This window comes from Helicoverpa armigera, chromosome 13 (genome assembly GCF_030705265.1).
Source record: "Helicoverpa armigera isolate CAAS_96S chromosome 13, ASM3070526v1, whole genome shotgun sequence".
NCBI lineage: Eukaryota > Metazoa > Arthropoda > Insecta > Lepidoptera > Noctuidae > Helicoverpa > Helicoverpa armigera.
This window is the reverse complement of record NC_087132.1, coordinates 3,902,351-3,925,594: the sequence shown is the minus strand read 5'-3', so window position 1 is coordinate 3,925,594 and position 23,244 is coordinate 3,902,351. Positions and strand designations below refer to the sequence as shown.

The 23,244-nt window shown below is 37.5% G+C and overlaps 3 protein-coding genes across 3 annotated transcripts; 1 reads left to right on the top strand and 2 right to left on the bottom strand.

Moving 5' to 3' along the window:
• Positions 1–36: 36 nt before the first annotated feature.
• LOC110384401 (protein SCO1 homolog, mitochondrial) lies at positions 37–1,886 on the bottom strand. The gene is made up of 5 exons (XM_021345679.3): positions 1,476–1,886; positions 1,194–1,317; positions 1,001–1,082; positions 636–762; positions 37–261 (listed from the first exon to the last, which is right to left on the bottom strand). Exons 1-5 carry the CDS (start codon positions 1,755–1,757, stop codon positions 112–114), a joined length of 765 nt encoding a protein of 254 aa, XP_021201354.2. The 5' UTR covers positions 1,758–1,886; the 3' UTR covers positions 37–111.
• Positions 1,887–2,557: 671 nt separating this feature from the next.
• LOC110384417 (pro-resilin) lies at positions 2,558–4,369 on the top strand. The gene is made up of 4 exons (XM_064037363.1): positions 2,558–2,756; positions 2,848–2,958; positions 3,165–3,341; positions 3,836–4,369. The coding sequence occupies exons 1-4, from the start codon at positions 2,739–2,741 to the stop codon at positions 4,031–4,033; spliced, it is 504 nt and encodes a 167-aa protein (XP_063893433.1). The 5' UTR covers positions 2,558–2,738; the 3' UTR covers positions 4,034–4,369.
• A 759-nt stretch (positions 4,370–5,128) lies between these two features.
• Positions 5,129–22,932, bottom strand: LOC110384403 (uncharacterized). Its single transcript, XM_049840595.2, has 14 exons — positions 22,063–22,932; positions 17,121–17,396; positions 16,622–16,769; positions 14,006–14,178; positions 11,895–11,989; positions 10,713–10,905; positions 10,053–10,260; positions 9,540–9,680; positions 8,762–8,949; positions 7,643–7,740; positions 7,140–7,280; positions 6,475–6,778; positions 5,639–5,765; positions 5,129–5,351 (listed from the first exon to the last, which is right to left on the bottom strand). The coding sequence occupies exons 1-14, from the start codon at positions 22,112–22,114 to the stop codon at positions 5,219–5,221; spliced, it is 2,277 nt and encodes a 758-aa protein (XP_049696552.2). The 5' UTR covers positions 22,115–22,932; the 3' UTR covers positions 5,129–5,218.
• Positions 22,933–23,244: the final 312 nt, after the last annotated feature.

The following is a 23,244-nucleotide window of genomic DNA, read 5'->3' as shown; positions in this document are numbered from 1 at the left end:
GTATTTTAAGTAAAAATTTGAAATAAAAAAACTTAATAAGTAACAATAGTTTTATTTCACTTAAATAAAAATACTTTGGATCTATATTCTACTTTTCTACATAAATGCAAATTAAAACCAACCGCTTTTCTTGGAATCTTCGTATTTCTTGATGTTGACGAGCATTGAACTGTGGATCTCTTGAGCGTTCCTGTTCTGGCCGTAGTAGTCAACAAACTCACCATCAGGGTTGACAAGATAAATAATAATCGTGTGGTCCACCTGTAGATAAATATATTCACTTTATGGCATGTGAAGGAAGAATACCTTTATTGTTATACATGTATTCATCATTTGTCTTGTATGCTGATAATTATTGCAAAAATTAATTCAGAAGTTGTAATTTTGTAAGGACAAAGAAAGTAATATAAACATTATATAACTTCTGATGAAAAAATAATATAGTGTAAACTCTGTATAACAAGAATGAAAGGACTGTGCATTTTATAGCATTATAAAGAGTTGGCGTTAAATGGAGAGAGTGTATCAGTGTATGGAAAACAAGCTAACCCAGGAAACCCAATTGATTTCAACGCTTTAGGGAGTTTGTGTTAAATCGAGAGACAGATTAGTAATATATAACCTTCTTTACTTACAATGTAATCATTATCAACATCCTGTGGTCCCGCACTGAAGTAGACGCGATATGACTTGCATGCTTGCTGAACCTGGTCTTTACTGCCTGTCAAGCCCAGGAAGCGTGGAGAAAACTCCTTGCAGTACCTGTTTGAAAATTACTCTTTTAATTATGAAGAACTGGCTGTTTGTGATAAGTCTTATATAATTGTCCAGCGCTTATATTAGCAAAACTCATCAAAATAAGATTAGCTTTTTCAATTAATTATAATTGTGCACTATCATCCTTGGCCTTCAAGTTTTTTTATAGTTTTGTAAAAAAGTTGAGACATCTAAATTTTATACAAAAAATCCATTGCATAGTAATGATCAGTGTAAAACTTACTTTCCAACAATTTCTGGTGTATCTCTCTGAGGGTCTACAGAAATGAAGATAGGCTGTACTGGTGGCAGCTTTGGATTACTATCTGAAAGATACGGAAAATGTTTCATGAAAAAGTATTCAATAAGAACAAGCACAGACCTCATTTACAAATTATAAGCTTGATATGATTTAAAAAAATATTATAGATACATACCATGCATATTAACAACTTCAGCTAACTTTTCCAACTCATCGGGGCAAACATCAGGACAGTGGGTGAATCCAAAATAAATTAACAGCCATTTTCCTAGGAAATCTGTGCTTTTCACTAGTTTACCCTGAAAAAACACATAGATATTGTTTTTAAAATGGAGACTGTTCCAGAATAGATAGCTTGCAATATTATCAGTGGCTAAACAAGCTGTAGGTATAAGAAGACACACGTATCCATTCATTCAGGAGTCATAAGATATAAGAACGGAATAAATCATCTCACCTCTGTGTTAACCAACTCAAATGTGCCTCCAATCTTAGCCTTCCCAAGTTGTCGCTTTCTTTCACGATCCAAGGCTTCTTGTTTCTCATGTCTGACGTACATCATGAAAGCAGTCAATCCTCCGCCTATGAGAGCGGTTGCTGTCATGGATTTCCATGTTATAGCTGAGGTGATACGATACGGTTTCTTGGGTGGTACCGGGGGCACGGCACATTTTTTCACAACAGAAGTACTGAAAGCACGACACAACGCACCACACCTATTTCTCAATACAGAGTTCATTTTCAAAGGCTAATATTTATGTAACAATTTTATTCAGAAATCAGGGGCTATGTTATCAATTTCATAATAATTATCTCAGAGCACAATTCGGCGTGTTCACTTTTCCTCTTTCAGCTGAAGAACTGTCAAACATCTGTCTGGTTGACACTGACACTTGACAGGTAAATGCGGGTTATAGGTAGACTCAGAGAAACGGAATGTTAATTTATATATTTTATGTTAATTTATAGATTTAGATATTGAATATTATTTAAAGAACTATTTATTTTAACTTCTAAACTTTCTAAGAAATGTTGGACGGTAACGCACTGTTACTGTTGGTACGACATTCCAAACTTACGGACCCACGAACCTCCCAAAGCTCGTAATCAACCTCTAGGTAACACTTAACTACTTCGACGACATTGGGATATTCTTGTCTTGTTCAAGTCACAAATAATATCAATACATTTTAAGATACACATCATCATAAATATTATAACTAAAAAGTATTTTACTTAGGTACCTACCACGAAGAGAAATTAACTGAACAGCTTAGGTATCTAACGCGAATGATATACATTGCAGAAATAACGTACCTACTAGATACTCTATCTATCTATATGATAAAAGACCTAGAATTTTATTTAGAAATAATCTTAATAATTGTTCTGAGGAAACCGGCATTTCATCTGTGGTACGTGGTAGGTACTTAGGTGTTAGTGTTTATGAACCTACTTATAGGTAGGTACTCGGTGGTTACTTAAATACAACTTTGTAGGTGGTGTAGGTCACAACCGCGACTGAACCCATTACCGGCGTGAACTAAGTCATTTAAATTCATTTCGAAATTTTCGTAGTTCGTGCATCCTGCTAATGAAAAAATGCCAGGGGCGGAGCTGCCACAACCGCAGCCCTGTGGGTTTATAAACATCGGACTTTTGCTTGAATCGCCCAAAACCACCCAGTGCCCTCCGATAGAAGGAACACGAGATTTTCAAAATGTGGCGAATTATTTGTGTAAGTCCTTTGGTACCGAGATTGTTGTGATATCTTTAGTAATGTTTTGGTTTACAAACACAATTTTTAAAACCACTAACATAATTTTCAGGTAACTTTATTGGTGTCGCTATGGTCCAACGCATATGCTCAAGAATACTTACCACCTAAAATCGGAGGGGGTGGTGGTGGTGGTCCTAAGAAACCGATACAAGAACCATCGGTAAGTTTGCGTCACACAAAGATCAAATATTAATTTAATCATTTCACTCGAACCCTCAGGTTTTAGTGATTTGTCTGCAACATTTTGGATAGGTAAGAGCAACTAAGCGAACAGGGTTGGACTTTATCAGCAACAATCTGTCGAACATTTCCTCAAACAGAGCTTTATGGTACATATTTTCATTTAAAAGGTGTTTTTTTTTTCAGTTGCCAGCCAACTATGACTTCTCATACGACGTGCAAGACAACGGCGTGAGCCTGGACTTCGGGCACAACGAGAAGAGGAAAGAGGACCACGCGACCGGCTCCTACCACGTGCTGCTGCCTGATGGCCGGATGCAGCTCGTCGAGTATGAAGCCGGGCCCGATGGGTATAAGCCTCAGGTAAGGGAGCTAATGGAATAATTAATTTGCTTTGGCGTGTGTAATTATGTATTATATAATTTAATTTTATCTTAAGGATCAATAAATTATTGTACATGTCTTGTAAAGTATTATTGCATGGCTGTCGAAAAAGGAGATAAAGTTGTATGTATTTCCCGACAATATTCCTAAGTACACTAACCAGAACGCGGCGAGTTTCAAAATGCATCGATATAATCGTTCACATTCAAACCAGATATGCTTAGATCAGTGTAGGTATTGTTGATTGAAGGGCAAAGGCAGCCCAAGCACCCTATCCTTCCTTCTTCCTTCCTCCGGTCCTTTATAACTCTCCAAAGTACGATTAATTTGGATGAGGCTGAGGCCGTATTTTCTGGATTTGTCTTTGAAAGCGTCGCGTTACCTCAGTAAGAAGCTCCCAGATACCTACTGGCTCAACAGCAGACCCCAATAATTCAGAACCTGTAGATTAACAAACATGTTCCTATTTCCAGGTGATGTACATGGGCACAGCGACGTTCCCTCCCGCAGGCGGTACTTCGGACAAGTTCGACGGCTACCACTACAACGCGGCATCAAACAGACAGAGTGTAAGACAAGCGGCGCCTCGCGGCGGGGCTCGCCAGCCCGCGGCGCCCGCGCCTCAGTCCGCACCGCCGCCGCACACATCGCCACCTAACGCCACCCAGTGAATACGTCACATGGTTAACCCGATTAGACCAATAGCGAACAAATGAATCTTCCGAACCTTTTCCCAACTATGTTGGGGTCGGCGACCAGTCTAACCGACGAACAAATGAACTTAGATGACAGATTTAATTTTGGAACACTACTAGAAAAATTGTAATTCTTAGCACTCTTTCGGTCGTTATGGGCTTTGAAATGTTTATATTTTAATGTAATTATTTACTCGGGTCCTTTCGTCAACAAAAATATTTTCACCGCTGTAACTGGGTCTAAGTTAGCCAGGTAATGGTAACAAAATAGACTGTCGGAAAAGTTTCGATGAAAAATGAAAAAATAATTCTCAAGTGTAAATAAAGAGTTTACGATCTTTTAATATTTAGTCTTTCAAAAACCTTCCTACACCCATAAATACATTTTCATAGGTACGTGTTATTTTAAGGCATGCAAAACAAAGGTTGTACGTGTGACGACGTAAATATCATCGACATAGGCTTAGAAATAAAAACCGAGATTCAAAAAATAGTAATATATTTACACCTCTACAAAACATTGGCATACTGTTTGGTACAAACTACTATTAAAGCTATTTACATCAAATTTAACACACAATTTAACAAAAAAAGTAGACCGAAGTCTACAATAATAGAATTATAAATTATTGCTATGACCTTTTTGCACCATTTACAAGAACGGTATAGGAAAGCTATTTATACCATAGAAATCGTTCTCTATAATATTCAAATTAAGAATCATACATAGATTTCTGTATAAATCCGTCTATGGTCTTCTTATCAATAAGACAAAAAAGGTTGCAAGCTACTCCAATCTGTATTTTTTTCCAAGCAACATCAATCTTTATACTATAGAGATACAGTTGAAAATCAATTAAAGAAGTTTGACAGATCGAAGTAGCTCAATGTGCTAGCGTCTGTACATATAGTATTTTAATTACATGTGAAATTACCTTCGATCAGAAATGTCCAATGTCAAGATAAAGACGGCGAGCAGCCGAAAATCGATCTCAGTGGCGTGCACTTGGAGAGGCCTATGTCCAGCAGTGGACTGCGATAGGCTGATGATGATGATGAAGATAAAGACACTGGTCAAAACTTACACATATGGAAGTTAGAACGTGCTTAGGAATATTTTCGACTCTGTGCATATACTAGACTTATAGACTAGTGTTGTCTCTAAGTGGTATGTATTATATCGATATTTTGATCCGGCCAGTGGACGCGCCGGTGTGACGATACAGTTTCAAAACCCACGTTATCGAATGACGTGTATTCTTTCTGCATATTCATTTCTGCCAAGTTTCGATACCTGAGAAAATAGTAATTTGCTAAATAATTGATAATATAAGTTTAGGTTCAAGGGCCATGTTTAAAATTCGTGTACATTGAACATCCCTGGCATTCGTTACGGATAGTCAGAAGGGGTATTGGGTTGCCCGGGTAACTGGGTTGAGGAGGTCATTCAGGCAGTCGCTCCTTGTAAAACACTACTGGTACACAGCCGCATCCGGTTAGACTGGAACCCGACCCCAACATAGTTCGGAAAAAGGGTCGGGAAATGATGATAATATAATACATTTGTTAATAAAGTTTTACCTTTTAACAAGTACACAGCAGCCGAGCAGTAATATAATTTGCACGGCGAGCCAGGCTAGCGCCAGTGACACTAGAAGCAGCTCGTGAACGCATATCAAGGAACTATCGGCAATATTGCTCTCCTCAGCTGTTGACAAAGAAATACTTACATAAACTATAACTTATGGTTTCACAAGGATTGATAGTAATATTTGACAGAAATTACCTATAAGCAGCTTTATCTAGCAGATACTATTAACTAAGCGATAAGGATAACTAAGCGATACTTTATCGGTAACCAGTAGTTCAAACCAGTGGCGGATACCCCTATGTACTTCCGCTATGCTACTTTATGTACTTCCCTTAATATGTACAAACTTAGATAGGCACTCTCATATTTACTCCCTTTTTGGACTACCCCAGACATGTAAGCAGTCCTAGTGATATTTACAATGATATACAACAAACCATAAATTATATTCAAAGCAAATAGAGCGCAAAATGATTACGGAGGGTGTTATAATCAAAGACACTTAAAAGTCAGCGGGGAAACATTATGTGCGCGCACGAGTGTAACATTATTCATTAGTGATCATCAATAGTCATCGATTTACTAATTCAGTAGTCAACTGTCTATATATCGACAAAGATGTTGGAAGAATAATTTGTTTGGTAAGGATTTATTTATATACCAAGAGCTACATAGATGGAATGGAAGACGGATCTATGCTACTATTATCATGCTGAAGAGGCTTGTTTGAACTTCCTAGGAAATCTATTTAAAATTATTTCAGAGCTGTCGAAGAGTGTGAACTTGACGAAAATTGAATGTGACATAAAAATTAAATACAACTTACGGATATTAGACCGGTGATCAGCTCGAACTAGTGTATCAGTAGACAGAATGTCTTTAGAATCGACGAGTAAGTCCAGTTCTAGCTCGACAGCGTCTTCTGCGAGCTGGCCGCAAGCCGCCTTGCTACCGAGTGCCACCACGCCGGGCCTCATCCGCTCCTGCACGCGGATGCCCGGACCTTCCGCGCCGTCGCCCGGCCCCTCGGCGCGGACGGACGCGGGCGTCTCGTCACCCCACTCGTAGAACGTAGAGTTTGTTTGTCGAGCGCTACGGTTGCCTGACGGTCTTTTGGGTTTGCATTTCACCTGGTCAAAAAATATAAGTTTATACCCACGGCCAAACATTGCAGTCAATTTGAGGGCCAGCCTAAATCTTTGCAAAAATAATAAATATTTCATTCGCAGGCAACTACTGGGGCGTATAACTCGAAGCATTTCATTTAATCTTTTTAATTGAATTTTATTTCCCATAAAAAAAGCTGGGGTATCCTTAGCTTAGATATATTTTAGCTTCGGAAATGCTGCTGCTCTCCATCGAGGCATTTAACGTCCCAATGAGTGTTTCGTGGTAGTTGTACCGCCACCAGTCGGACGCCAGAGCGTTGTTCGTTTTCCGCCACGATTGTTGGTTGCCCTGAAGATGACGTAGCCATGATAAAAAACTCACCGGAATACAAGTGTCGTCACAAAACCGGACCATGACAGCGAACCGGACGACGTGTGACGTGGGGAAGCGGAACGCCTTGAACCGCGCGGACAGACGCTGTGTACCGCCCACTGATGTACGAGTGAATGGCGGGAAGTCCACCTGTTTAGAGAACTTTGTCATCAATTGTTCACATATATTTACCTACATGGTGCAGTGCTAACTGAAGCCCAGAAAATTCTGATACTATATCTAATCTAGGGACGGAGCCAGTTCTTAAAAAGATTGTGCTTTGGTTGTGAAATAGCCAAAAATTCACGAGTATAGAGAGTACATGAGGGGTAGGATATGAGGGAGTACATAAGGATCAAGATTAGGGAGTAGATAAGAGAGTATATGTATAGAGGAGTACAAAGTGAGAGCACCTAAAAAGCAATATGCTATCTTAGTATTTTCTTAGGGCTTTTGTAGCCCTAAGCACAGCTACTCCCTCAAACGTCAATATAGTAAAACTATCCACTTACCTGTCCTGTGGGACATCCTTTACCATCCAGCAACAATACCGAACTGTCTCCAAGTCTGGAAGAAGCAACCAGATGATACGCCTTAATCTCCGAGGCATCTGTAATCAACCGAGACCACTGTTAAACAACATTATAATGAGACATGAAATTGCTGTGATTATTTTTCCGACCCAAATATCGACCAATAGAATTGCACCATTCGACGTCACGTGGTACAACCTACATGGTATTATACTGATAATTTTTTTTGAATATTTTCTCTGGTCGTTGCTACGTCAAACTGACAGGTTGTGGCCGACATTTGGGACGGAAAAATAATCCCCCGAATACCACACGAGCTTCAAAATTATCTGGCATTTCCCTCAAGGTTCCCTGCAAACAAATAAAGTCGTCAAGTTTTTCAGGAAAAATCACTCGCGCTTCGCGCTCGTTATTTTTTAACCTGAAAAACTTGACTCCTTCATTTGTTTGCAACGAACCTATCGGAAAATACCCGATAATTTTGAAGCTCTTGTGGTATTATAAGTGAAAAATCATAGTATTGTTTGTTGAGTAGCTCAAGCATGACACTGATCAATTACTAGAACATCATTATGTAAATCGTGGTAAGTTTTTTTTTTTCATTCATTGAGTGGTAGTCGTCTTATTTATTGCATTGAAAACAACTGCTAGACTTTGATATTAATAGGAAAAAAAAAACTATAAATAAACGATTAAACATACAGTTTTGACATGATCGGTAATGAATTACAACTATCGTGGAATCGTTCTATGAGGCAAAATTATCAACAACGAGGTTAAACCTAAACCCTTTCCAAGTATAAATCATCCGAAAATATTCAATAACATACATGTACCAAATTCTCTACCTTATACTTAACTCCAATGGTTCCTAGCTAGCAATACCAAATTATAATCCATCCGTTCCGCTCGTGGCGTTAGCGGAAAGACGTCTACTGCTGAGTAAAGGCCTCCCCCAAAGTTTGCCACTTTTTACTCGATCTTCAGCAACCTGCATCCACTACTTCCCAGCGACCTTATTCCACTTACGGTCTCACTTCATTGTGTCGGATAACTGTACCTACCCACTGGAAATGAAATAATATTCCAACTCCTTACCAGGGGTCTCAATCCTCAGTTCAAGAGGTTCTCCAAGCGAGACTGCGCCAGCCCCACTGTCGTCGACCACTCGCACCACGTACATGGAGACAGGAGTGGTGCTGATGCCGTACACCGCGCTCGCTGCTGCTGGTGACACCAGGTTAGGGGACTCCGTCTCACTTGATTGTGTCGGCTTTTTGTACCCACTGAAAAAAAGGATAAAAATACCTTAAGTAGCTTGATAAATATAGCTTATGTTTACAAACAACGTTCCATCAACACGTTATCAACAGAGTCAGACAAAAATTTACCATGAATATGGGGAACTTAGATAGACATAAAGAACAATGATAACTTCATTCAAAACTTTTTCCAGCGAGAGAAAAAGGAATAAACTAAGTCTCCATAGAAATAACATTAGGGTTTACCTTAAACTTATTCGAAAGAAGGATTTGACGATATTTTAAACTAGCTTCAGCTTCAGCCAACGGCTTCGCCCGCGTGGTGTGTTGATAATAAGTAGCCTATGTGTTAATCCAGGGTATCACCTATCTACATACCAAATTTCAATCAAATCGGTCCAGCTGTTTTTGCTTGATTGAATAACCAACATACATCCATACATTCTCACAAACTTTCTTCAGATTTATAGTATAAGTAGGAAGTAGGATTAGAAAGTTAGAAAAACTCTTTTCTAAGAAGGCATAAAACATGTGTTTTCTTCCTATTATGTTACTGGGGAGTTTTCGCTATTAGCTACTATCATGTTCTGAAAAAAAAAAACTCTAATATTTACCCGATATCGCTGACAGCGACGGTGGCATCAACATGTTTAGCGTCTCTCGCTTCGGGCGAGCATCCCACGCGCACCCAGCGGTCCCCAGCCGTCTGTATGATCGGGTTGTTTTGTATCATCACCATCACGTACGCCATTGTCCTATAGAAAACAACAAGAATAATAAGAGAGACCATTGTATGGCGCATACTAGGAAGAATGTGTTGAACAAGGAAAAAAATGTGCATAAAATAGCAATGAATCTTGCACAATGCAGATAAAGACGCTTGATAACACGGTAAAAAATTGTGTTTATAAGTACTTACACTTAAGTAAGAAATGATGGGTAGATTTTTTTTTAAATATTAGTCGTCATTTATTTTCTAGCGTTCTTAGGTACCGGTTGTTTCTTGCCGGTTCTTTTCCATAAGACCGACTCTTTGGAACCATTTGAAAGTTTCGAAACAGCTTTCATAGGCCTATTTTAAATTAAAAAAAAAATGACTGACTTATCATAAGAAAAATGTATCAAACCTATTTATAACTCCGTCAGGTCCATTAGAAATGCCGTAAGCGAAGTTGACGTCACAATCTCCGTGCATAGGCAGCGTCAAGCGCACGGTGGAGCCGGTCCCCCGCGCGGCGCACTGCTCTCCGCGCCCCGGCACGTACACGCGCCCGCGGAACATTCCGCGCGGAGAATACGTCACTAGCATCTGATCTTCCTCGCATTCCACTGTGACTGGAGAAGCATTGCAATTTGATTTAAAAGTGCTTAAGTATTTTTATTTATGACACTTATGCGAATATTAGACATTTAAATAAAACTACTTTTATTAATATAACCGCGAAAAAATGCGTAAAAGTAGTTTTATTTAAAAGTTCTTACTGTTTCTCATGGCTTCACCCGCATCGCGGGAAACTTCTTCTCGTATGCTATAAAGTGGTATGATAACCAATGTCAACCGGGGACAGTATAGTTGTAGCTAGGTAATTATCAACATTGAAGAATTATTCAAATCGGACCCGTAATTTCGATGCAAACCAAACAAACAAAAATATTAGGTTACATAGATTAACCGCAATCAATGCCTAAACTCCAATACCTATCTATGGCAAATAAGCGTCCAAAAAAAATATTGATGACATCATTCAAAAGACAAGAGTACGTACCTATTCATATCTGACACTTACTGTTAAGACAAACGACTCTCCTATAGTAAGTGGCAGCAGAGATCCTCCTGAGCAGCCAGGAGCCGGTCGTGATGAGGTCTTCACTATGCAGGTCGCATAGCCCGCGCCCCCCGCCACTGTTCACATACTCCTCCGATATCCACGTAAACCCACGGCAGATGAAACTTTCCGCTTGCTCGCATAACGTTTTACACTGAAGATTAAACAAGACTATTAGATAGATATAGACTATTAGAGTATAGACTATTAGATATAATATTAGATATAGATATAGACTATTAGATATAAATACGACAACTGAACGAACCCGGGACCCGCTGAAGCTCTCTGTGACGGAGATTGTGACGTCAACTTCGCCTACGGCATTTCTAATGGACTCTTGCAACAACTAAGATGCAATTTTAACATACTTAGCATGCATTTTACATGCTTAGTAACATCACACATGGGTGGTATGACTTCCATACAAAATTTTTGTGACAAAACATTAGTAAAAAATGTTGTCTAAGGTCATCATAATTCACTCAGCAGATCCGATTCCGGTTAGTTATGTATATTATCGCATGACGAAGACATCCTTTATTTTCCTCGAAAAAAAGTTCTTCCAGTAAAAAGCTACAGTCGGTATCTCAACCAACCAAAGTGAATTCAATAGAAGGCCATCAAACAAATTCTTTGTACTGATTAATAGTTTTTATTATAGCGAAGTAATTATTCGCACGACATTCGCTATAAGTACCCACTGTTAAACCGAACCCAAGTTACATCAACCAATTGGCTATTTAAAGTCATAAAAAATGTGAGTCACTTGAAATCTACATATCCCAGCAATGACTACATTTCTATTATTACAGCCTATTTCATAAACATACGAAAATACTTTACGGTAGGTAACAGATAACAAACGTACCTACACAAAAAACCTTAAGTTGAATATACGATTAGAGGTCTATCTATATATGTAGCAATAGGTACGTTTAAATTTGTAAATCATGCCCAACAAGTTTATATTTTCATTTTGATTCGCGCTCATAATTATAAAAAAAAAAAAACCGTTAACAAAAAACAAACGTTTACATTTGTTGTCACAAAAAATGCAACAGTTGTACGTTATTATTAATAATCCTGACCTAGCTACGACCCCTTCAGTATGGAGCCCTACACTACAGCCTAGGTACTTACTTCGTCTTTTGTGTAGTTTTTGATAGTAAATTCCACATGTCTCAGCGTTTGGTTGTAGTACTCTTCATAAGAACATCGATCTATCTTCTTTGGATCTGAAAATAAGAAAATAATTTATGTGTTGCATTTGGGCAGCAAAAGACGTGAGGGCAAACTGCAATTAGATGCATCCTGGTTAGCACACGAAGATACCTCATGTTACCTACGTCACTAGCCGTTTTCCCGCGGTAAAACACAGCCAGTTCACGTAACCCTAAAATATGCTCGTGCATTGAACACGGAGATTTACTGCAGTTTGGGTTATCCACTGGCAAATTATGATGGGTTAATCCATTATGCAACCAAACTTGATCGCAAATCATGACACGCTTCAAGGCCCTTTCTATATTACGTGTTCGCAACAAAAGGATATTATTATCTGATAACAGAGAACTGAACATAAGGTTAGTCAGTAATTAAAAGAACGTAGGTATAGCTGGGCCCCGATTCTCCTAAGTTAATAATGACAAAATCGAATAGAAATCGAATCGCAATATGATCGTAATAGCAGTTTTAACCATATCGGGCATTCTGCTACTAATAAAAGTCCAATCGTATTCGATTGACATTTGATTGATGTGCGATTGGTCTGCTATTTTGATGATTTTGGTCTATACGGTAGTTTGCTGTACAATCATTTTGCAATCGTAAATCATTTGCAGACAAAATGATTCATTATTGAATGACAGAAAAGGATAAAAAGGTTTATTTCAAAGAAAAAATAGCGGAATGCCACATACGCTTCAATCGTAATCGAGTCGGGATTGGATCTCAGTCGAATCGAGTCGAACGTCAATCGAATGGCCCTTAAGTAAAATTAGGAGAATCGGGCCCCTGAGTTGCATAGGAAACTGGAGGTATGTGGATGGAAGTGCTCGAGTAGTACCTACCTACCATTGCTTATGAGATAGATATGTACCAAAAGAGACTTTGTACCAACACATAAGAAAACTCTTCGAACATTCAAAATATGACCAGTCTTAGGTCGGTCATGCAAAAGCAAATTGATGTAGTGTAGTCGGAACTTATTGAGTTTTTAAACCCGGATACATATTTCGATGCCTTGTGTATGGGACGCGAATATCTCGATGTTATGGAATGCTGTCGGGGAATACCTGGAAAAAATACCTGCAGGTACTGGTAGAAAAAGGAATCTATTACCATAGTGAAACTTATAAATATTAATGAATAATATAGGTAAGCCTCGCATAGTTACGGAATCCATCGCCTATACATGCGGGACAATGCAATATGATAATAGAAACGAGTGTTAAGTAATAAGTAGGTAGATAACCAATGCGAAGGTACTATTGGCGTGCAAAAATATTGTAATGGTAGTTTTCAGGTAAGTGCTACGTGACTTAGGTAAGTACGAGCTAATAGTTACAAGATTATATGACTAGATGATAGATGACAATACAATATAGAAACCGAATTATTATATGTACCGAAAATGAACTTTTGCAAAAAGATTAAGCACGATACTGACATAAACCGGACTATCGCATACTTATTATTAATTATTTGATGTAATTGAAAGGTAGAGCAACAATATTATGACTTTTGGAGAAGTAGGTAACATGAAATCAGTTTTATAATTTAAATCATCGCAATTAAGTAGGTAATAGTTCTCTAAACAACATCTTTACCGATAATTATTTTATCGATTTGTCCTGTTTACCAAAATTCTTTGCTACTTAATAAAATACAAACTTTTTGGAAATGGCTCATAATATGAATCATTACATCACCTATTATTAGTATTGTATGTTACATAAAATTATAATTTTTATATAATACGTTTTAGATGATTATAACATACGTAAGTTCACGGTTCACAGAATTGAATCTCAACATTATCGTTTCCAATGACCTCCAGAAATTGTATCAATAACTGGTTTATAGTTACAATTATGTATGTTTCATAGAAATCGGAATTGATTGTCATTTTTTTCTAGTGGAGTGTGATTACTGATAAAATGTTATGTTTTCGTTTTTAAATAAGATTTTTCTTCTTTTTAACTAACTTATTAAAATCCCAATACACCTACATAGAGATTTACTATACTTACAGTCATGAAAACACTGGTTTTCTATATAAACGGTGTAGTAGTTGGACACTCGATAAGACTCCGGCTCAGTGAATCTATTCTCTCTGTTCAAAAGACAGTTGCCAATCATGGAGTCTGCAGTGTACATCAGGTCGGGATCGAAGTCGCTCTGAGGTACGACCCATTGTGCAGACCTGTAAACAATGCGAGGAATGTTAATAAAACATTCTCATAGTATGATAGGTATCCTTAGTAATCTATGTTTTGAATAAAATATTGTTCCATAAGGACCGATCAGAGCGACGACGCTATTTGAGAATCACTTGATTTGAGAACGGGACTGCGTGGTCAGGACTTTGATTTCCCCGTCCACAGTAGAGGCACCAGACGTAAAAAGAAGGCAGACGACCACCTGTACCTTAAAATCTCAATTAAGGACTAGAATTTTAGAAAGAGGGTTCTCCCGACTGTCTCTGAAAGGGACGAGGAGGGAGGTCCCCTGTGCCATACCTCAGAGGCAGGATAAGGAGACAACTAGGGACATTGTTATGAACATTATGTCCATTACTCTAGATATCTTTCTTGCGCTAGCAGAACAAATCAAATCTACTAACTTTATTTAGTGTCTGGGTAACCAAGATACAGGCTGTGCTTGCTCTGGGACCCGCTGTTAAGCTTGTAAGTTTCCTGTTACTTCTAACTTAATAATGTACGTAATATGTTAACGAACAAAGCGAAAGCTATTAATGAATTTGAATAGAGAAATTGTTGTTAAAGGTACTTGATTAAGCAGCGTAAAAACATTAAGGTAGGTCATAGGAGGCGAATAGCGGTGCAAATAGCGACGCAAAAAAACGACTATGAGACTCAGGGACTTAGACACGACCCGCAATGAAAGATGCGGCCTACGTCAGCACATGAATCATGTCGCGCTCAGACGATTTTCTGCTTTGGTTGTTGTAGGTATCTTCAGTATAGGGAAAACAATTTCCAATCTAACTAACACCCAAAATAACTGCAAATGTAATCATTTGTGCGTTTGGAATTCCTGAAATTCCATTCTGTCGCGTAATCAATATGATATTTAAATTCATCAGACATCCGAAAAATATGACAGAGGTAAAGTACCTAAGTATGTGTTTTATTGCCGACATACACTTGTATGTCTGTAGGTAAGTTATGAGAGTCAATCATGAAGTGATTCATTCCTAAACCATTTCTTATTGAATCTGAAAGTGATTCAGGCTCGATCGTGGACAAATACAAAATGTAGGTATATTGCAGACGCTTCCCTCAAAATGAAAATAAAGCTAGTACTTAGGTACTAGCTTTATTTTAGTAAAGTCCAAAATGTTTGCCGGACGAATTCCTAGAAGGTAATTAATTATGAATACAGAATAAACGTGCGAACCTATAAAAAATCCGATCAATGGCTCATAAATGCTTTTATTGCAGCCGTATGCAAACCAGTTATGTATGGATATTACAGATGCATTGATCTAGACGGCAAAAAACAAACAATGTTATTCGTCTTCACTTTTAACTGTTTTTGTCTTATAATCGAAAGTTTGATTGAAACGAATTTGTTCTTACTACCTATTTACCTACTGCTTATAATAGAGGTTGATATATACGTGCATATATAAATGTATTAGTATGTAGGTTTTTTATGTTATAGTTCCTCTCCTTCCTCTAGCTCTAAACAATGATTATGACTCGACTAGAAATGAGTAAACACTAGATGCTTAGGTACTTACGTTTGATAAAGGTAACAACATATATAAGTGATATTTAAAAGATAATTTTACACACCAACAATGCCTACGACTTGCAGCGGATGTGGTTCCAATATTAAAATGGGCAACAGTATTCAAGACAACTATGTGACTGGTTACAAAAATAATAAAAGTCGAATGATGATAATGCGTAACTATGGGTTTTCCAGTTTTCAAAACTGGTCCTTCTGCTACACGGGAATACTCGTCCATATCTCCTCTCTGGGAAAATACAAACTACGAATCTTCAAATGTCAAATAAATCAATCAGCATCCAGTTTTATGTGGAATTTGCTATTAAGTAATATGATTTTGTAAATTTCAAGTCTCAGACCAGAAGCTTTATTACTACTAATATTTAGATAATTCTTCATCCAGACTTTGAATTTATTTACCGCATACTTATTGTTTGGTGACGTGTCATGGTAATGACGTCGGTGTCAGAGGAAGTACTTACGTTATTCTGTTACGCACATTGTTTTTGGGCAGACTACATATTACTAAATTATGGCAGCGGCATCCGTTACTAGGGCTGCCATCCGTCCGGGTTTCCCCAGATTTGTCCTAGTTTAGATCCGGTCCGGGGGCCGTCCGGGCGGGATTTGAAGAAGTGTCCAAGAAAAACCCGGACACTTTTCATGTAAGCAAGCACCTATTTTTCGGCATATGTGTACAAGTAGTTAAAAACATTACAAATAATACAAAACGTTAGCTTCACTCAGTGTGTCAAGGGAAATGCTCTGCATTTAGCTTCGCTAAGAACAAAGTCACCGGCTGCAATGTTATGTCTATGACGTTAGAAATCGCACAAAACCTCTGATTTTACCTATATTAATGAAAATTGAACATAAGGTTATCTTACCGAAACGTTTCATCCCTTAAGAACACAGCATCGTAGCACTCGTAAATGGTGGTGTTGTAAACGACCCTTAGATTGGACCCTTCGGAATTCATATGGTAGCCAGGCGTGTTTTCCAGCGCCCACCAACGTCCATTGCAGTCTTCTGGCACTATAAAAATAGGTACTATTACAACAAAGTTCACGTTACCTGTTATGTGACGCGTGCTATGTTACGCGAAATAAAATAGCTTAGTTTTCAAAAAAAATTGTTTACACAAAAAAGCCAAAAAATATGAGTCATCCGCCTTTGAGGATTAATGAGAATAAAAAAGTTGAGGAAAAGCCGTGTTTACGAGTCTATCACATATCTTACCACAACACATAAATATCAGGAGTCAACATCTAATTAATCTCTCTCTCAACCACATAAGTACATGAAAAAACAAAAACTAACTGCAACAATTAGAATGTTGACAAGTCAAATTATAGGCTGTTTCAGTGGCAAGTAAAACTAACTTACGTGACAAGCAAACTTTCTTGAACATTGCGACATCATTGTCCGTCTTAAGTCTTGCTGAGGATTCACCTGCTACGCCCTGGCAGTTGCCCCTATCATAGGCAACAATGACAGCCCCACAGTCCTGCAATTCACGACATCTTGCTAGGCAGGCACCTGCTAGTGACTCTTCATCACCACTCGCCGAGTACACAAATACTGGAGTAGCGCTCTCCGGAGCCACCCCCGCCCACCGGGTGAACGTTACCGTTTGATCAACCCCACATTGTGCTCTGGATGCTAACGAGAAACAAAAATATTTGTTAGTAAACAAGTAAACGAAGCTTTTGCTTAGGAGTACGCTTACATACGGTTGAGTATGTCCTTGAACCTCGATCAACTAAGTAAGATATCAAGTAAGTAAGATTAAGTTATAGAATTTACATTATAGGTATAAGTAATGAAAACATCTAGGAAAAACAATGGAAAACTATTAATAAATCCTCTAAATCTTTCAAATCTTCGAAGTACAAAAAGAAAGATGATGCTTTTAATGAGAAAAGCAGATGATGAGATGTAAAAAGGCTAGCTGAAGATAATCCAATGTTAGGGTCGGCTTAATGTCCAACCAGTTGCAGCTGCACACCAGTATTTTACTCGGAGCGACTGCCAATCTGACCTCCTCAATCAAATTAGCCGGCCAACCTGATACCCCTTGAGTAAGACCGGTTGACAGACTTTCTGGCTTCTTTATGGCTGACAGCCACCCTCCAAATCAAATTAACGTGGAACTTTAAATTGAAATACTTCCTAAACACAGGATTTCCTAGAGGAATAAAAACTATTAAGTGATGGCCAAATGCGCATGAAAGTCAACGTTCGAAAAGTAGAAATAGAAGTGAAAAGAGTCGCGACCAAAGCGCTAGCCACGTACGTACATAATAATGTGTCTATTGAATGAAAAAGTAAAGAAATCGACCATACACATCTAATAATTTTCCTAAGGTGTCACGACCTTCACACTTACACTTTTCAGACACTGACCTACAGAGTTCATCCACAGAGAACCAACGCTTACGTCATGATCGATCGAACCATCAATGGAGTCAGTGGTATACTCACTCAAGTTCCAAAACATTGAGCGGTAGCGTCACTAAATGCATAGGTATATAAGGAGTTATATTTGCCGCCCAAACTATAAAGCGTCAAGTCAACTAGCCCGACAGTACAGCTTTTGTTCCCCACCCAAGAGAACCTACTTGTGAAATTCTCTTTAAAATCGGATATATCAGTTGCAAGGTTAGTCTTTTTTATTTATATTCATTAATTAGTCTTCTTTTTTATTTAAACCGGTAAAATACAAACAGATTATGGAAATGGCAAAAAAATCGAAGTAAAATAAATTAATTAAAATAATTCATATTTAGGAATAAAGCGACCGTAAATAACAACAAGTATAACTTTTAAAGGGCATAAATTCTTAGCTAACGACTGTAGGCTATTTTTAACTAGGCTTTCTGATTTCTTTCTAATTTAGTTCCTGGGTACCCCGATCCTCTAGTGGACCGTTTTATTTTATATTGATAAACTTAAAAATCGTGGACTAACCTCGCATGTATGAGTGTCGGATCCATTCCTATATCGAATAAATAATGAATTACTGATTTAAAATGTGAAACAAATAAGCTTACCACATAGTTGTTTTTTATGCATCATTATCAATGTTTGGTACACCTACATTTTATTTATTTGAACCGCTTCTTAAAGCATGATCCATGACATGCTCTATTTTCACTATAAGTAGGTACCTAGTTAATAAACTTATTCCAGTTAGTAAACTTCCAGTTAGTACTTACTGGTATGAATATAAAATAAATAAATCATCTTATTTAACTCATCATCAATTGACGATACTTTACTTTAGAGCTTAACTGAATAGTAATAGGTATGTATATTCAAACGGGACCCTTGTGAACGCGTCACTCGAGAGTCGAGGCCCTCAGAAACTGATTTTAAGAAGGTCCTACGTGTAGATAAAATAGGTCAAAATAAAATGCTTTGCAAAAAGTGCAAAAAAAGAAACCTTGATATTTGATTTGATTGGTGTTATGTATGGGCCAAAACGTTTTAATGACTGTAATCATTGTGTTAATTATATATAAAGATCAAAATAGCCAAGCATCCGTTAGAGTTGACGAATTTTATTAAAAGCGCTAATCTCAGTAACTGCTGGTTCGTTTTTAAAATCAGTGATTTTTTTGTCTGAAATCGGAAATCACACGTGTTAAAGTAATTATTTAACTAGATAATTATGTACTTGCACTGTTAGTGCAGCTAATACTTACATACCACGGTTAACTTACCTATATTACCTAAATATCGCTGTAACATACCGCACAATTAAAGATTTGATGGGAAAGTAGAGATAATTATTTTGATTTATACCTATATGTATTATAGTTTATTAAATATGTGTATGTATAATAAGTCTATAAGTGTAAATATATTTTCGTTACGTTTTTTTCAGCACATGAGCACGTGCTATGAAAACATTGTTTTCTTATTTTGTAAAATATGTACAAAAAATATAATAAATAAATAATATTACCCACTTAGATTTATTTCACTGACAACATCTTTAGTAAAATGTTTCCGTAAATAGTGCTTTTTGTTGCCCTTTTATGCGGCGGCGCGGCGGCGTAAACAAGTCCAGCTACTTATAAATATAGTTCAGACAGTGATGATGCAATTATAATAAAGACAACCTGCATACCTGAAATGACTTCAAGATTATAACAACTAAAAAAAATGCATTGACTTATGATAATAACTGTACTGCTTAACAAACTTTTTTGTTACATAAGTACCTATGTTTCGATACCTGATTATTTTTTAAAGATTAGTAATAATGGAAACAATATAAGACTGATAATTTGTGATTACAATAATGACTTTTCCTTAAGTGACACCCAATTCCCCCATCTCCCCTAATAACTTTTTTGTGTAATGTGCAACGAGCACCAATCCAATAATGTGTTTATGCGTATGACAGGCTAAAGTTCAAAATGTTTTCACTATAGAAATTATTGTAAAAGCGATACGTATGAAGAGTTAAAATTCACATTGATTTAAGAGTGCCTACAGAAAATATAAGTACTTAGGTACTATGTTTATTTCAAGGGACATGTTACTTATTTACATTTACTCATCTTTTACTTTTTTGGTGCGACACAGTAAATTGACTTTCAATTAACAAAATATAATGGATGTCATAAATTTATATACCCATGGATAAAACGTAGCCTATGCTACTCGGAAAGAGTGTAGCTGACCAACAGTAAAAGATCTTTTCAAATCGATTTTGGAGCTTTAAGTTTACAAACGTGTTCTCTTTATTGTATCAGTTTAGATGAGAAGTATCGAAAAGAAAGATGGTGCGACCCTAAAATGGACCCTAAGTAGAATTAAAATCAAGACATTATGATGACAACATTTATTATTTATTTCTCTTTGTGATTTTTTTTTTCAGATGGTCCTACAAGGAAAAATAAGCTGGTGTATAGTGGCCTTGCTGGCAATACTCCTGACCATTATGCCTGCACAAACAAGATATGTGCATGTGCACTGCCCAATCGGAAAGAGGCGAATTACCATAGACAACAAACATTCCGCTTTGCACAGACACACAGTCTGTGTACCAGAAGAATTCGTCCAATCAATTTATGACGAATCATACGATTATACTTTTTAGCTAACTGTATGTGTGTAGTATGTATCTACATTCAGTAGTATGTAACCCACCTATTTATAATCCACTGTTTTTACCTATCTTATTTATCTAGATTAGTCATCAATTAAAAATCCTAGTATATCGTGGCCATACTTTCTTTTCCCATCATATAAGATCTAGGCAAACAAGAGAGAACCTATAACATCTATAGCTAGGGAAAAAGAAAATATGCCTACTAAAAAGTAGGATTTGTTAATTGATGGGTTTTATTAAATTAAAAGCATATTCTTTTTTTCTTGACCAGAAGTATTTAATAAGTTAATTTATTTTTTTTATTTGGAAAATTGAAAATGTATAAACTATAGCTTCTAATTCTGGAGCTAATGCCAGTGCAGTCAATGTGCATCCAATGTGCATCCAATTAAATTCCTGAAATATGTATGCTGCATAGCATGAATTCTGTAAAGTCAATGTAACTTCACCAGACACAGTTAGGACTCATAAGAAGACAGTTTATCATCAAAGAAGGCCTACACACTCCACCTAGTGTAAGAGTCCTCGATGAGGAATGACGAAGCCAAAATGCTTTATCAGAAGACTGACTGCTTGGGAGCACAGTTTAGCTCGAATATCAAAGATTTCGAATTAAGTTTGTAGGTCGCTTTTGAAAAATCTTTATAGAAGTCACACAATATAGTTTGTAAAAATAAGATCTCAATTGTTTTATTTGTTGTAAAATCTCCCTTACATTTTCCTAACTACATATGTTGAGGTTGGCTTTCCAGTATAACCAGATGCAGCTGACATAACTTAGATGACTGTTTTTTTACATGGAGCGGACTGCTCGTCTGACCTGAATCCCGTTGCAACCCGATAACCCTTGTTAAGACATAAACTTGGTTCGCAGACTTCGACTGATTGTCAGAAAATATATCAGTGTAACCATTACTTGAACAATGCCCTACAATTCCTGGATTGCTTTTTATCAAGTAAATTTATATAGTTTATTATATAGACATACTACTTATCACTACTACATAATAATGTATACCTAAAGTTAAGGTCGTCTGATACGTAATCGCAAGCTATGACTATTAAAGACAAGGAAAATAAGCAGGAAAGTACACAGGCCAATATCTACCTAAATAGGAAATTACGAAGATGATGATGATAGTAGGTAATATTATGCTCTATCTAAAATACTAAAAAAAATATATTTTACGATGAATCACTTACTATTGAAGAACATGAGCGACACCAGGACAATAACAAATCCATATGGCTTCATAATATTTGATTGTGATCACGTTTAACCGCACTTATGAGTCATAAAATTATCATAAAGATGTACACAACTGTTAAATAATGTTAAAACGTCACGACGCTATAGGAAACTTCGCCGACATACAATGTTGCTGATAAGCATTGTCAGACGTTACGTTCGAACTGGTGATATTATGTACGCAGCCGCGAGTGACCAAGGCAAGTCCACCACTGCACTAGAGTATGAAGCAGCTCCGTCCAGGGTGATGAACCAATTGTGCAATTAGATACAGATCGCTCTACACCAAGTCTGGGCACACCTGAACAAATATACTACACCCCTTTTGATCGGAACAATTTTTTTTAAGTTGGAAATTTTTGGTCCAAATTAAGCATATAATTCGTATTTGACACAGCACTTGGTGTTTTAACTTATAATGTTCAGAGTGGAATATAAGATCGGGATATCGATCGGCTATGCGAGCTGGTGCGCAAGAAGTGCAAGCGCAGGAGGCGGTCGTCAGTCACACCGCGGTTACTGAAACTGTGTGAAGTACAGGCGTCATGTGCGCCGGCCCCCACTGCCAGGTATCCGTCGTCGGCGCGACCTTGCCAGTATTATTATAGGTTTACAGACTACAATTTACAATAGAGTGACGAGTCAACCTCAAACGATAGTGAAAACGATAATAATGACGTTAGGCGCCCAGAACGCCGTGTTTAGTAACGGCTGTCTACTCGGGCTGGGTCCAACGACATACTGAGGTTAACATATATGCTATTTCCGTGTGCAATATCTAATTTTCGTAAATTGAAGGAAATTTCACAATCATTCGACGAAGGATGACTTCTTAATACTCGGACAGTGTTTGCATAGCTCCTCCCAAACATCCTCCGACATATGCCTTCATGATTATAGATACCACCGGAATTTGACTCTTGCGACATAGTTGCCTACTTCATCCTGCACATGGTATCCAAAATCTATAATCGTGATGCAGAAGCCCTAACGTCAGCGACGAACTAATTGGTTTTGTACGATATTCATGAACATTTCCTACTCAGTACCTGCGTGACACGAAAAACGTCAAAAGCTAAAAAAGTCAAGTGGGACTGTCGCATCCCGACCTAGAAAGGCAATCTGTTATGTTAATT

Excerpts from the sequence above, each read along its gene's own strand:
- LOC110384401 (XM_021345679.3), bottom strand. The coding sequence starts at position 1,757 with ATGAACTCTGTATTGAGAAATAGGTGTGGTGCGTTGTGTCGTGCTTTC. Across the intron at positions 1,318-1,475 it reads TTGAGTTGGTTAACACAGAG|GGTAAACTAGTGAAAAGCAC; the intron begins GTGAGATGATTT and ends GTGTTTTTTCAG. Across the intron at positions 1,083-1,193 it reads TGAAGTTGTTAATATGCATG|ATAGTAATCCAAAGCTGCCA; the intron begins GTATGTATCTAT and ends CGTATCTTTCAG.
- LOC110384417 (XM_064037363.1), top strand. Across the intron at positions 2,959-3,164 it reads AACCGATACAAGAACCATCG|TTGCCAGCCAACTATGACTT; the intron begins GTAAGTTTGCGT and ends TTTTTTTTTCAG. Across the intron at positions 3,342-3,835 it reads CCGATGGGTATAAGCCTCAG|GTGATGTACATGGGCACAGC; the intron begins GTAAGGGAGCTA and ends TCCTATTTCCAG.
- LOC110384403 (XM_049840595.2), bottom strand. The coding sequence starts at position 22,114 with ATGAAGCCATATGGATTTGTTATTGTCCTGGTGTCGCTCATGTTCTTC. Across the intron at positions 14,179-16,621 it reads TTAAGGGATGAAACGTTTCG|GTCTGCACAATGGGTCGTAC; the intron begins GTAAGATAACCT and ends CATTGTTTACAG. Across the intron at positions 9,681-10,052 it reads CCTGACGGAGTTATAAATAG|GACAATGGCGTACGTGATGG; the intron begins GTTTGATACATT and ends TGTTTTCTATAG.